We start from the raw sequence: 14311 nt of genomic DNA on the forward strand, positions 1-14311 counted from the left end.
GGCAAGCCACAGGTGTCAGTGGAGTATGGTTAATAATTAAGCAAAGTTTTTTCATTAAACTTAAGCACTATTTATGCACTTTATTGCATGAAAAATCATGAGATTCAGCTAAAAATTTTTGCTAGTGCACGGTTCAGGAACACCATTACCACACATCAGAAAAGGCTGCCAATTAAACAAAAAAAATTCTGACCAGGAGCTAGCAGATCCCACTTCAGAACCAGAAGTTCCCAGTTGGGACCAGAAGATATGAGCCCAGCACAAAATCAGCTGCCCTATTAGGACCATATATGCACTAAAAGAAAACCTTTTCCTTCTGGCCAAACCACAGAAAACAGCCATTAGCAAATCAACACCTGGGATATTATTGTGATGAGGTAAAACCATATCTTTTGATATAAAGTAAGAAAGGATGGTCACAGCCATTTAATTAAAGTGCTGTTGCAATTAACAATGCACCATTACTCACCGCACATCATCTAGCATCACTATCTATACCTGTTGGTCACAGTTCAGCTAGAGCCGTATATTCCCTTAATACACGGCTCCGAGTTCAGCTTGGTTAAAGCTAGCGGAAACGATCCGAGACGATTAATCGATATCTTGCACATATGCGCGCACCGCTTTCAGTTTTCTGAACTCTCTTCCGCGCATCATGAATGTATTAAACACGCATTAGTGATGTAACAATAACAATTAAGTTCTTTAACTCACCTTCGCATTTAGATTCTCCGTCTTTGAAGAGGAAGCTCTCACGGAGAACTCTGGAGTCGTGCGCGCTGCCGGGGAAGCCGACGGAGACGTCTATGAAAACCATGTCAGCGTTGCAGACCCCCTAGAGTATGATGGAATGAAACTTTTTTCGATTATAATAACTTTCCTCTGACTCCGAGGGTCGAGCAATGCGGACATGGCATCCATCGATGGCCCCGATGACGTCCGGCAGCACTCGTCCGCGACGGACGTCAGAAAGCCGTCTTGCTGCGCTGTAGCTCGTCGGAGTCCGGCCAGCATATCTCTCTCTCGCTTATCGAGAACAAGAAATCTAATACCCGACATATTGCTGCGTGGACCGTCGACTCACTCACGTCGAATTTGTCGGCAATCTGGTACATCGTGGTTTGAGTATACCGATGTACGTCAGGGCGATGAGCATCGTCTTCTGGGCAGATATCTGGCGCCGTCCTCGGCATTCCTCCGGGTAGAAGGCAGATGTCTCAAATTCGCCAGTGAGATGTGTGCACGAGTTTCTCGAAATACGAAACAGTCCCCGGAATTCAAATTCCAAATATGTGGGCACGACTCGCTCCACATAGAGTGGGACCCTGTGACGGTCCTGATCTCTACATGCACCGCCAGGAGAAGCACGACAGACTCGTCGTCGTCATCATCTTCGCTGTCAACGGGCTCACTCCGGTCAACAGCATCGGTGAGCGCAGCAAGAGCAGCTACCTCTTCGCTCGACATGATGAAAGTGATCAGCAGACGACGCAGCAGACGACGCGGACGCGAGAGCCGGCTGCTCGAAACTTTCCTTACGGTTTCCGGTGGTTGCCAGTTCACGTGACCATGACGCGTTTTCCTGTCAGGGGCTAACCAAGGCTGCCAAGGCGGATTGGGCTAACTTGCTGGCAGCCAGCGGGCTGCCCGAGCGTGGAAAATCGAAGGGGCCCCCCTCCCCACTTCATACAACCACCACCACCACCGGCTAGGCTTTGCCGTGGTCCGTGCTTCTGTTCGGGCGCTGTTTGTGCATGGAGCCGTTTCATCTTCACAACACTTACGACTTCAACCATGGCAGCCGCTGCAGCTTTTTCCTTACCGCAGCCGCAAAGCAAGAGAAGAAAGGGATTACTGCAAGGCGTCGAGTCTTCGTTTCCATGTGAGACCCATAGTGTAGCGCAGGAATGCGCGCAATTTGCTACCGCGAAAATAAACGCGCGAGCACAAAAGCGAGAAGAAACCTACTGCCACGGAACGGACGAGGCTCTGTCAGCGTTGGTTGTCCTGTTCGTTTCCCTTCGGCATTGCGCGTGGTTCACTGCGCCGTGGTGTGTGCATAGATGCGTTTGCTAAATGCCAGGCACGCGTAGGAGTCCTCAATGTAAATGTGGCAATTTGATACTGCCCAGCAAGGCGCTGGCCCAGCGAACTGTGTGACTATGTTTTGGGCTTTCGTTAAGGTGGTTGCGCGACTTCCTGTTCATTATTCGACGTGCGACGTGATTGTGCGCTGCCTGCACGCGTGTTTTTTGATGCGAATATCGGCCCGTTGCGGACTGCCGATAGCGTGCGCCGCTCTGTCTGTTTAGCGTTGTGTTATTCGCTACACGTCTGTGCGTCTTTATAGTGATCTGATGTGTCGTCTTAAGGTTAGAACACACCTCTACGAGCCGATTGCACCAGCTGTCAAGCTCAGGGTGCGAGGGGTGTGAGGTGTCAAGCACGCAAGCGACTGAGGGAGCTTAGCTGCCTGTGTAACATTGGTAGCGTTGCCTGCAGCTGTAAAGTTCTTTTAGTTGCAGGCGGCCGTGAAGGAAGGCCTCAGACGTTGCTGGCATATACCCACTACGGGGGAGTGGCCAAGACACAGGCGGTTAATTACTGGATACAGGAAATTTTTGACGGGAAAAGGAGTGGTAATAGTATGTAGTCTGATAGATTGGAAGAGGGAAGGAAAGGGGCCCAGTTAACTTGGAGATCAAAGACGGGACAATTGCTTTATGTGCATAATAGTACACAATGCCTGTAATGTTACAATGTCGTACTGACTGAGGGCGGGAAAAAGAAATTAGAATGGGAGTCGCTGCGTTTCTTGAAGAAAATTTTGCACAGCAGAGCGCACACTCCTGTCGCTTCGTCCAAGCAAAGAAGCGCCAATGGAAAGAACAACCGCGGAAGACACAGGCAAGCCCAGTTGATGAAATGGAATTTGCAAAAGACGCTTCCTCAAATGAGAAAAGCGGCGGCAGAACAGCAGGAAGTGATCTATTGTCTCAGGTTCGGCACAAAAAGGGCACAGTGGGGAAGCTGCCAGGCCAGATCTGTGAAGGTAGAAATTTAGAAGGGGAACCCGGCAACGCAAGTGCGTGAAAGAGACCTCTAGTCTGCGTGAGCGCCAGTCTTTGCTACTCCAAGGATGCAGAAGATGCTGATATTCGGGAGATGATGTAAGAGCCGAGTCAGCAAATTCCTGAAATATTGTGTAGCTGCGAAACCTCACCGCAGCTGTATATGCACACGATGGCAGGACAGCAACAATTGGGCCGCTGAGAGAGGCTCTTGCTAAGGAATCTGCAACCTCGTTTAAGTGAAAGCCCATGTGACCGGGTACCCAAAGCAACCTTACCGAATTTAGATGGAGCGGAATCAGGAACTTAGAGGCGTAATGGCCGAGAGTCAGTGGGTGAGGATAAGGAAGAGCAAATGGACAGAGAGTCTGTCATAACCACGACCTGGGAAACGGTAGATTCTAATTTTCGTAAGGCTAAGATTACTGCTAGTAATTCAGCCAGAAAAATTGGAGTGAAGTCGGGAAGACGGAGAGAAAAAGACCAATCCAGTGAAGGCGAAAAAATTCCCACACCTGCCTTTTCGTGATCCTGCGAGGCATCGGTAGCAATAAGAACATGACAGGGAAAGGACCTTAGGTGGTCCTGCAATAGGCCCTGAAGAAGCGGGAAGGGCTGCAGCTTTGCATTCGATGGGAAAATGTCATCGAATTCAATCTGGACAGATGAGGAGTTGTTATATATTTGACGGACATCTGTGAAATGAATATTTATGCGATCAAGGAGGGACTGCACGTAACATATCTGCGGGGTATGAAATCGAGACCAGGCAGCACTAAAAAAGGCGGAAGGTTGACTAAGAAATATTATACTGGAAGCGTGAAGAGGTGAGTCGCACAATTTTAAAAATGTTTGAACTGTTAAAAGGCGAAACCTAGCTGATAACGAAGGCATTCGTGCCTCAAGGTGCAGAACAGCATTGGCGACATATTTTGGAAGCCCCAGACAAAGGCGCAACGCCTCACGCTCCAAAAGCACAAGAGGGCGAAGTTTATAGGCAGGAGCTCCTGAGAATAAAACACACCCGAACTCCAAAATTGGGCGGACGTACATTTTATAAATCATCAGAAGCGTATGCCTTCTCATGCCTGACCTAGCACTACAAAGCCTGCGCAGGATGCCAATGGCCCGAACTCCTTTTGCAGAAACTTGCTCAATGTGTGCCCGCCAGGAGAGAGTAGAGTCGTATATTACACCGAGATACTTCACCGTCTGAACTTGAGGTATTATGTTATTTCTATAGACCAGGCAGATATTTACTGGAACAGAAACTGGAAATACTAACAATGCGCATTTCTTCACATTAAGGGACAGATGAATTCTTCCTAGCCAGTTGTCAAGAACATTGAGGTAATTTTGCAGGGTTTGATAAAGAGTGTGAATATCACCAGCTGATGCAAAAAATGCAATATCGTCGGCGTACACATAAGTTTTCACATTTTGAATGCATGGAATTGAGCTTAGAAAAATGTTAAAAAGAACAGGTGAGAGAACTGATCCTTGCGGAACACCTCTTGTCTGTGGAAATCTCCTTGAGGAAACACCATTTTGGCAGCAGTAAAATTCTCTATTTTCCAAAAAAACAGAAATCCAGGCTACAAAATAGCTTGGGAAGTTGAGTTCCTGTAATCTTAGTAATAGAGTCGAGTGCTCCACGCTGTCGTATGCTTTACTGACATCCAAGGTGACAAGCGCAGCAAACTTATTTCTATTGCGAGCTAATTTAATACGACTCTCAAGGTCAGTATGAGCACACCAAATTGAACAACCCGGCCTGAAACCAATTTGGCTTGGATTCAATACAGCATTTTCTGAAATGAATGACATGACACGGCTGAGAAGGACCCTTTCCACCAATTTCACAAGGTTCGATGTTAACGAAATAGGGCGTATATTGTCTAAAGTTAAGCCCTCCCCTTGCTTTTTAAGTAATGGAACTATTTCAGCAAGACGCCACTCATGCGGTATCCAAGGACCTTTAATAGAATGGTAATTAGAGCCAACAGGTCTGCAGGAGATTCATTGAATAATATTTTGATCATAGATGAAGTGACCTTATCGGAGCCAGGAGCCGCTGGGGATAAGCGCAGAACAATTTGCGACAGCTCAGGCATAGAGACCTCAGTGAAATCACTTGAGGTGCATGTGAATATAGTAGGAGAAGGTAAAGCAGATGTAAAGCGAAGCTCTAGGCCACACGCAATATCCTCTAAGGCCTTTGCGATGTCAGCAGGGGACTGAACAAGGGATTCAGTGTTGGCAGCCGGAGGAATCAGCTTGTTGCGCCTCATGAAATTAAACAAAGCTTGTTTATTTCCTGATTGGGAAAGGAAATCATAATGATTTGTATTATACTCCTCCTTTGCACGGGCGACAGTGCGCTTAAATGTTGCTGCAACATACTTATAATCCAGCCAATTTTTTGGGCATTGATTGATGAGAAGTTTCTTCCAAGCTGCTTTCCGTCGCCTATATGCACGCGTGCACTCAGCATTCCACCTATTGTTCGCGATTGCACCCTTTGTTCCCTTAAGCAAAAATTCAGACTTTTGCCTTGCATGGTCCAGTACTGAGCATAGATGTGCAGCCTTGCTTTCGGCACTTCTCTGAGCGCGAGTGTCTGAAGTGATTTGGAGGGCTGATTTTAGCGTGTCTTTAAAGCAATTGTAATTTATTAACGTGCGCTGATGTCGCTCAGGAAGAGTTAATTTACACGCAAACTTGAAACTAATCGGTAGATGATCACTGTTTGTTGCACAGTCAACAGGCTCCCAAGACATAACAGAGACTCCTGGGGAGGAAAAAGTTAAATCTAAGGCAGAGCGGCATTGACTGCGAACAAACATAGGCAATCCGGAATTGTTGCAGATCAAGTTGTTGCCAGAAGCCCAATCAAATAGTCTAGAACCAAAGCTGTCTGTTTTAAACCCCCAAGTCACATGGTGCGAATTGAAGTCGCCAAGTAATAGAACCTGAGATCGGCTACTAGACATGAGTAAGTCAAGGGGCCGAGTGTCACGCACACCAGACGGGAAATATGCATTAGCTACCGTAAAGGGCTGTTGACCTGGGACACTGAGGTCAACCGCAAGGATTTCACATTCATTGTCCGCATATTGAAAAGAAATGCATGCCCTGTGGCAAAACTTTGTAGATATGAGCACTAACAACCCTCCCCTCGTGATGACCGGTCAAGCCGGAACGGATGGTAATCCTTGAGATGATAATTGAAATTTGAAGTTAGCCATGTTTCCTGTAAAGCAACTAAACCTGGTAGAAGCTGATTGCATAGGCAATTTAAATCTGTTCTAGCGGAGAATATAGATCGACAATTCCACTGGAGTACACTTAAGAAACCTATCTTGGCGGAAGTGCCGCAGCCGCGACTGCCTTTTCTAGAATCCTGGTCTTAGCGTTTTGACTTGCGTTACTTTTCTTTGTCTTTGACTGGGGGCAAGATGGACTTGCAATATTCAGAGGAGACCCACTTCGTTTCTGGGCGCGGAGATCAGACTCCATATCCATACAATCCATAGAGGATGCGTCCATAACGCTATGCGAAGGAGAGGCCTGAGAGGTCTTTTGTTGCTCACATTGTTTTTGGCCCTGTGGAGCGGAATCGATTACTACAGGAGGGGTAGCTTCCGAAGCCAAAGAAGACAAGAGCGGAGCGGTGGACGCCTGCAGAAGATTGGTCATCTGAGCAGCTATGACCTGCGAAATGCACGTGGACACAGTTTCCATAATGTGATCTATTGCATTTGCCACAGCTTTCTCAACTGCCGCTGTAATAGCCTGGGACCAACTAGAATCCATTATGGGTGGACATTTGGCGGCCACACTAGAGTAGGCTGAGGCTCTCTCCTTGACTGCGGCAAAAGCCTCTCTCCGCGTGCATCTGCGCTTGTCTATAAGCTCGAGCACCTGAACTTCTTGTGCTCGTGCAGGACAGTCAGGCGAATCAGCAGGGTGAGCACTGCTACACAAACAACATTTCTCTTGCTGTTCAGGACATTCCTCTCTGCAATGACGTTCCCCACAGGCACAGCAGCGTAAGGCCGATTTGCAGGCTTTGCCGCTGTGGCCAAATCGCCAGCAGTTTTGACACTGAAGGGGCCGAGAGTTAAAGGCATCTACTCGAAAAACCAATGGCCACACCTTAATCTCTGACGGGCAAAATATTCCTGCAAATGTGGCAATGACGGACTCCGTAGGAATTTTTTCTCCGTCAACCATCCTGCTGCATCGATGGACAGCAATCACTCCTGCAGGCGAGAGGTTCTTAAGCGTTTCCGCAGGGCTCAATCGAGAGTCGACCCCTCGGACCAAGCCCTTGGAACATGCTAGATGAGGCGGAATGAATGCGCTCACCGGGTGGTTGGCGAATGACGTACACTTCAGCAGGTTTTCAATACAGGCTTTATCCGGCGACCTGCACAAAATACCACCCCTGCCAAACTGCCGGACGTCGGTAATGTGCATGAAATGCTGCGATGTGAACCTAAGAGCCGCCTGCACGGCCTCCGGGTTGTTCAGTCGGATAGCGCCTCCATCGGAAGGCACTAATGCGACTGGAATGCTTGAAACACCGCTGCGGAAAAAGAGATCAATTGGGAGCTAGTCTTTAGGAAGAGATGCCGACCAAGGGGAAAACCCCTGGCCAGGAGAAGAAGTAGACATTAAGCTCTCGTCCCGCACCCAATCACCCCAGAACAGGAGCAAACAGGCACAGACAAAAAGGAGAAATTTAGCAAGCTAGAGCAACACCGCCAGGTACTTAGCCACTGCCCCGCAGCCTGGGTAGCTGAGCCACGTCAACAGAACAGAGCTTATCATAAAAACTAGTGTGAGCAAGTGGCGTTATGTATTTATAAAGTTTGGCTGTTTAAACATTTTCTTGTGGTAGTGCGAAATGACAGCAATACAAGTAATTATCAGGAAGTGCCAGGCATTTTGGGTGCAAGAATACACAGCTGGAAATTATGATGTTACGCAGGTGAAGTGCCAGCTGTTCAGTAGTGAAGAGGTCTGAAAAGAGCTTCATCGGAGAGGATGTCTCCACTGTCCAGATTTGGGGCTGTTCTTGTCTGTGCCTGTTCAGCGTACATTGCAGAGCACAAGTACGTGTTGAGTTTTCTTAGATCTATTTTTTCACCTCTGTGTTGAGATCAGTGTGTTGCAATGTCTGCTTTGGACCAGAACGTTGATGGCATGTATTGGCATTCCCCTATTCAAAATGATGTGTGTGTCTCATCTCAATAGGTCGTCATCAGAATGTGCCACTTTCATGGTCAGTATGAAGCAGTTCTTAAATTCAGAGGGGTCTCAGCTGGCCTCAGAACACGTACCGAGGAATCTGAGACTCCTTGTAGTAGAATGTAGGGAGTGTATGAATCCGAAGCAAGCAACCAATTTTCTTTCTCTTGTTAGTGGTGGTTGGAACATTTCTTCTGGGATTTCTAAAATTTCATGGTGATTTTTAGCAAGAATCATTAACACGTTTTCTTAAAGCCTAGATGGAACAAGTGCAAAGTTGACAGCACAACACAAAGGGTGGAAGAAAAAGGGAAACCCACACCCTCACACCAGGAGTAAGTCCAGAGCTGGCTGCTCAGCTCCAAGGCTACACAGCAACAACGAGCACACTGGCATAGCCTCAGCTCAGCCACTTTCTCCCTCTCTAGTTCCCTTGCCACCTGTTCTCGAGTCGCTATAGGGGCCCCCTTCAATGCAGCCAGGGTTTAAAAAACACCAATATGAAGTAATGGTCTACAGGACAGCATTTTAAGGTGATATTACAGTATGAGGACAATGCTTTTATCCTTTTTTCTCTAGTACCCATCTCACATGGCACTCCTCATAGACAGTTATAGCAGAACGATAGCCATGCAATCCTTCTGCAGTAATGCCGGTGTCACATGGCTCCCCTCAGAGACTGCTCCAGCAAAGGCGTCTTATACCTGTGTTACACGGGCGTTTTCAATGACAGTTCAGTTAACCGCCAGTTGAGGATTTCAACTGCCGTCGAACTCAACTGGAATCGCCAGCTGTTACACGAGCACTTCGCGTTCAGTTCAGTTAGCACTCTAACCACATGACCTCGCGTTTAGAGCGAAGTGTAAATAAGAAAAAAGCAGTATGCATTTTTTTCTTGTTGTAAATGATCGTAGTGTATATATTCTTTACCATAGTGACAATTCTTTTTGTGTATTTTTTGCTTTGTGGTAGAAATTTGCGGGTGCGAAGCAAACTGAGCCAAGACAATCCAGTAAGAGGGCAAGTTTTTCGGTTCGTAGGTCGCCATCTTGTCAGTTGGCCGTTCAACTGGGATCCCCGATCTCAGTCGAACTCAACTGCCGTTGAGATTTCAACGGCAGTTAGTATTGCCGTGTAACGCCGCTAACTGCCGTTCACTTCAACTGAGAGTCAACTGAACTGCCGTTGAAAACGTCCGTGTAATAAAAAAGGTGAATGTTCACCATAAAACGTTACCTCGGTTATTATCTTGGTAAGTTTTGGTGTTTTATTTGCCATTTCACTTGCTTGGTGATGACGCTGTGCAACTTCAGTGAATATACTTGCTCTAATACACTTACAGGAAATTAGGAGCTTGTAGTGATCTGCTTGACTTAGCCTTTCGGCATGCAACCTGATATCGTAGCTAAACAAAGCTTGAAAGAAACTGCATATACTATGGACACCAGATGTTTGCTTGCGTGTTGTTTCAAATGATGCCTTATACCCCTGTCACTCGGGCATTTCAAGGGCCCTCCAACTGATAGATCGAGCTCTGCTACACGGGCAGTTTCAATGCCCATCGAGTCAATAGTCTATCAAGTTAACGCAGCAGCGCGGAACTCCATCGAGATTTCGAGGGCCTTCGAGCGCTGCCCAAGGTTGCTAGTGTTGCTTCGAGCGGCGCCAAGCGCACTTTCGTACACGATACATTCATGGTACAAAAGCATGAACAAACATTAATCACCTAAACTTTAATTCTGTAAAATAATTATAAAATTGTATCAGACTGGTTTTAAGCGCATTAATGTAGCGTTGCTTGTGTAGACTGGTTTTAAGCGCATTAATGTAGCGTTGCTTGTGTACTTAGCATTGACAACATGGCGGTGCCCTGCCCGCCCGCTTCACAGCGATAACAGCTTCGTCGCTAATCCCTCAAAGCAATATAGTGTTCTAAACTCTTGTATTCGCCTTCGATTTGCCCATTCTTACTCTCAAATAAAGTTTCAAAAGACAAATAGCTTTTGTTTTGCAGTGTGCTATTTTTTTATTTTTCTTGTGTATTCCAGTGTGCTGAAGTTACCTCGATTTTTCTGTGCAGTTCTTTTCTTGCTCGTGTTTTTGTGTTAGCGCAAATAAATTTTGCGGTAGTTCTCGAGCTCTTGATTTCTGTGCAGCATTGCAGAACTGTTGGGCTAGCTTGCAGATTGGGCTAGTTGGTGTTGATTCATAATGGTGGTCCAACAGCACAAACACAACAGACCAAGAAAGTGGCTTGAAGAGTGTGTCTTGTCTCTTTCTTGGTCTATGTGTGTTTGCGCTGCTGGACCACCATTTCAGCTCTAGATGTGTACAGTTAGCCATTATTCCCGACACAAGTGTTTAAATAGCTACACAAAGTGTTTACGTGCTTAGGGATTAATATCCTTGCCATACGGCCAGTTTCAATGGCCATCGAGTCGAGGGTCTTCGAAATTCTCAATCGCCATCGAACTTGAAGGAGTTGTGTCGCTTCTACACAGCAAATCTCAATGGCCGTTAAAATGGTTCTCGTGTCTTAAGCCAAGCTTATGTGGCGCCAAAATCGCTACTTTGGATTTTGCAAAACTAACAAAAATATTTGATAAATGTATACTAAATGCTGAAATACACGCATACGCGCATGTCGTTTAAAACCCTTCTAATTGCACGTACGCGACGGACAGATGTAGACACTGCTGTAGCCACTCTAATACAAGACGAGCCAAAACCATGGCAGTCCAACTGCGTCGGAGTGCTGCTTCTTCAGGCTTAAGACCTGGGAAATTGCCTTGATATGTGAAAAACAAGAGCTATTTGTCTTTTGAAACTTTATGCGAGGGTAAGAATGGGCAAATTGAAGGCGAATACAACAGCTTAGAACACGATATTACTTTGAGGGTTTAGTGGCGAAGCTATTATCGCCGTGAAGCGGGCGGGCAGGGCCCCGCCATGTTGTCAACGCTAAGTATGCAAGCAACGCAAAGACCGCAACGCAAAATTAATGTGCTTAAAACCAGTCTGATACAATTTTAAAATTGTACAGACTGCTTGCATTAAATTTTAGGCGAATGATGTTTGTTCATGCTTTTGTACCGTGAATGTGTTGTGTACGAAAGTGCGCTTGGAGCTGCTCGAAGCAACGCTAGCAACCTTGGGCAGCGCTCGAAGGCCCTCGAAATCTCGATGAAGTTCCGCGCTGCTTCGTTGACTCGATAGACTATTGGCTCGATGTCCATTGAAACCGCCCATGTAGTAGTGCTCGATCGCCTTTGAGTTGACAGACTATCGGTTGGAGGGCCCGTGAAATGCCCGTGTGACAGGGATATAACACGGGTAGCAGTGTTTAGTACTGCTTGCCTTCTTTTTGTTCTCTTCTCATTCATTGCTTGTGCCCTGCTTTCCTGTGTTTTGTGTTGTGTCATCACGTAGTACATCCCTCCTTTTCTGTTTGTGCATCCCTTCTCTTCAGTGTTTTTTTTTTTTTCTGGCAGGCCTAATGACAGCTAGCAGTTTTTATTTCATTTCTTTCTCCTCTACCGGCGCTCATGGTACTAGACAAAATATAGTTTGCTGAAAGGCTGAATTCTACATTTTACGGCATCATTTATGGTGCGGCAGCACTACCAAGATGCCGGATACAAACCCGTCCCTTTTTGTGATTCAGTTATCGCTTGGATTGCTGCTGGTATCAGGACCCTCTTCAAGGCAGACCGCTTCCTCGGATCTGTTCCGGCCGCCTGAAATCTGGGATCATGACTTGTGTCTTCATCGAGGTCCAGACGGCAACTGCGTCAACTACATACCCAACAGCGCCGCACTATCAGCAACGGCAACACAAGGTACGATGACCGTGACGTCAGTGGACTGGTATATAAGCCAAAGCTTCAGCAGAGAATCCTTCAGTGGGCGCGGCAGCACTACCGAGATACCGGATACAAACCCGTTCCTTTTTTGTGATTCAGGTGAGAAAACACTTGGGCAAAACCTTTCGTAGCAACAACCTTTTTCTGATTTTGCTGCCGTGCCCACTGACGCTGTTTGAATGGTTTTGCAACATGTTGGTCTCTTTACGATCTCTGCTGTTACTGGCGGGAGATGTCGAGACTAACCCGGGGCCCACAGGTGAAACAATTGAAGAGCAACTGAAAGCGATCGCGAAAGATATTCAAAAGATAAAACAAGAGAAAACGGTGACCAACCAAAAACTAGGTTTAATAGATAAAAACTAGAAAAAAATTGGTAAGATTGAAAAACAGGTCATGGAATGCGTGAAACGAGTTGATAAACTTGAGAAAATGGTTGTATCATTGGCGAAAACAGTTGATGATCTAGATAACAGAAGCCGCAGGTCTAACCTCATTATATATGGCATTCAGGAACAAGAAAATGAGACCCCCCCAAAGCTTACAGGACACTGTAGAGAAAATTTTTGAAGGAAAGTTAGAAATAAAAATGGCAGGCTTTGAAAGGATTCATCGTCTCGGACGAAAGGAAGTGTCCGACGACTCAAAGAATACCTGTTATCTTGAAATTATTGGACTACAGAGATAAAACTAACATACTAAGAAACTGCACTAACCTAAAACAAACTCGGTATTCAATTGGAGAGGAACTTTCCCGAGCTGTGCGAGAAGTTGGAAAGAAACTCTGGGAGCGAACAAAAATAAATTGTGAACAAAAAGATAAGATCTACCTTAAATAAGATAAAATAAAAATAAACAAGCGTTTGTACGCATGGGACGAAGAAAAACCTGACATTATTGAAGTTGCAAAAAACGAAAGCCAGGACAACGCTCCAGCCCGAGCAACTCGAAGCCGCCGACGCCCCTAACTGTTATTATTCTGATTCTGTGGCACGCGTTGGGGCTGCGGCCACTCCTCAGATAGTTAACAGGTTGCAAACACAAGGAAAATTAAAACTTTATCTTGCATTTACAAACTTGTAAAAACGCGGTGCTGCCACAGTCGTGCAGCGCGATTGAAACAACGAATGAGTCACGAGTCCCCTCACATGAAAACTCCGGGAGAGGGAGCACTTAAGAGGGAGAAAGAACGCAGGCGAGAGTGAAGGCGCACGGGGAGAAGGAAGAAACAGAGGGAAAAAGAGAGGAGTCCAGTGTTCGCAGATGAAGCCGGCGCCTGAGCGGGAAATTCGAAACTGAACTCGGGACAGCACACTCCCCGTCTGGTTACACATATAACCACTATATGATGTTTTTAGTCCTGACGCGGAATAAGCAGGACTGTCTCAGTCGCAGGATGGAGAAACGCCCTGCACACTCCCCGTGTTGCCGTCTTGATCTCGGCCTTTCGCACCTTGCCGTCCGCACTCGCGATAACGTTCACAATGAGTCCCATAGGCCACTCGCTGCGATGAACTTGGCTGTCTCTCAGGAGAATGAGGTCACCTGCCTTGAGACTTCGAGTTGGGCCCTGCCACTTACGACGACTCTGCAGGGTGGTAAGGAGCTCGCGTCGCCAGCGGCACCAAAAGGCGTCGGCCAGCCGCTGAACCTGCCGCCACTGTCGCCGATATATATCTTTGTCATTTAAGACTGGTGCCACTGTGTTGCCGCTGACCTTCTGGGTCAGAAGCGTTGCAGGAGTTAGCACTTCCCAGAACTCGGGGACCGTTGAGACAGGAACGAGGGGGCGCGAATTTCTGATCCCCGAGACTTCTGCCAAGAGGGTTACCATGGCGACGAGAGGTACTCTCAAGAAGCATGGAGTCCAAAATTCGCTGTGTGATGGTCCGACAGGAATGTTCCTAGCTTCTCGTGGTCTGTGCCACTGGTGCTCACTTTTAGTTCGGAGCATGCTCCAACAAAATTTGCCTCACAATCAGACCTCAGTTGCTTTGCCAGGCCCCTTATGGCAAAGAATCTCCGGAGCGCATTAATACAACTTGAGGTATCCATGCTCTCGATTACTTCGATATGAACAGCACGGATACTCATGCAAGTGAAGAGTACGGCCCACCGTTT

The 14311-nt window shown here is 46.8% G+C and overlaps 1 protein-coding gene across 17 annotated transcripts in view; it reads left to right on the forward strand.

Annotated features, from left to right (window-relative positions):
- The first annotated feature begins 1605 nt into the window (after nucleotides 1-1605).
- The window catches only part of LOC144113358 (uncharacterized), a 65808-nt gene continuing 53102 nt past the window's right edge, over nucleotides 1606-14311 (forward strand). For 14 of the 17 annotated variants that reach the window (XR_013310741.1, XR_013310742.1, XR_013310738.1 and 11 more), the window contains exons 1-3: nucleotides 1606-1882; nucleotides 8068-8191; nucleotides 11992-12166. Coding sequence is in view for 1 of the 17 variants with exons in the window: in XM_077646404.1 (XP_077502530.1) it covers nucleotides 1755-1882; nucleotides 11992-12166 (303 nt within the window). In the remaining 16 variants the exon portion in view is untranslated. The remainder of the gene's footprint in view (nucleotides 1883-8067; nucleotides 8192-11991; nucleotides 12167-14311) is intronic. The other 3 variants (XR_013310732.1, XR_013310734.1, XM_077646404.1) reach the window with 1 other exon arrangement.

This window comes from Amblyomma americanum, chromosome 1 (genome assembly GCF_052857255.1).
Source record: "Amblyomma americanum isolate KBUSLIRL-KWMA chromosome 1, ASM5285725v1, whole genome shotgun sequence".
Classification (NCBI taxonomy): domain Eukaryota; kingdom Metazoa; phylum Arthropoda; class Arachnida; order Ixodida; family Ixodidae; genus Amblyomma; species Amblyomma americanum.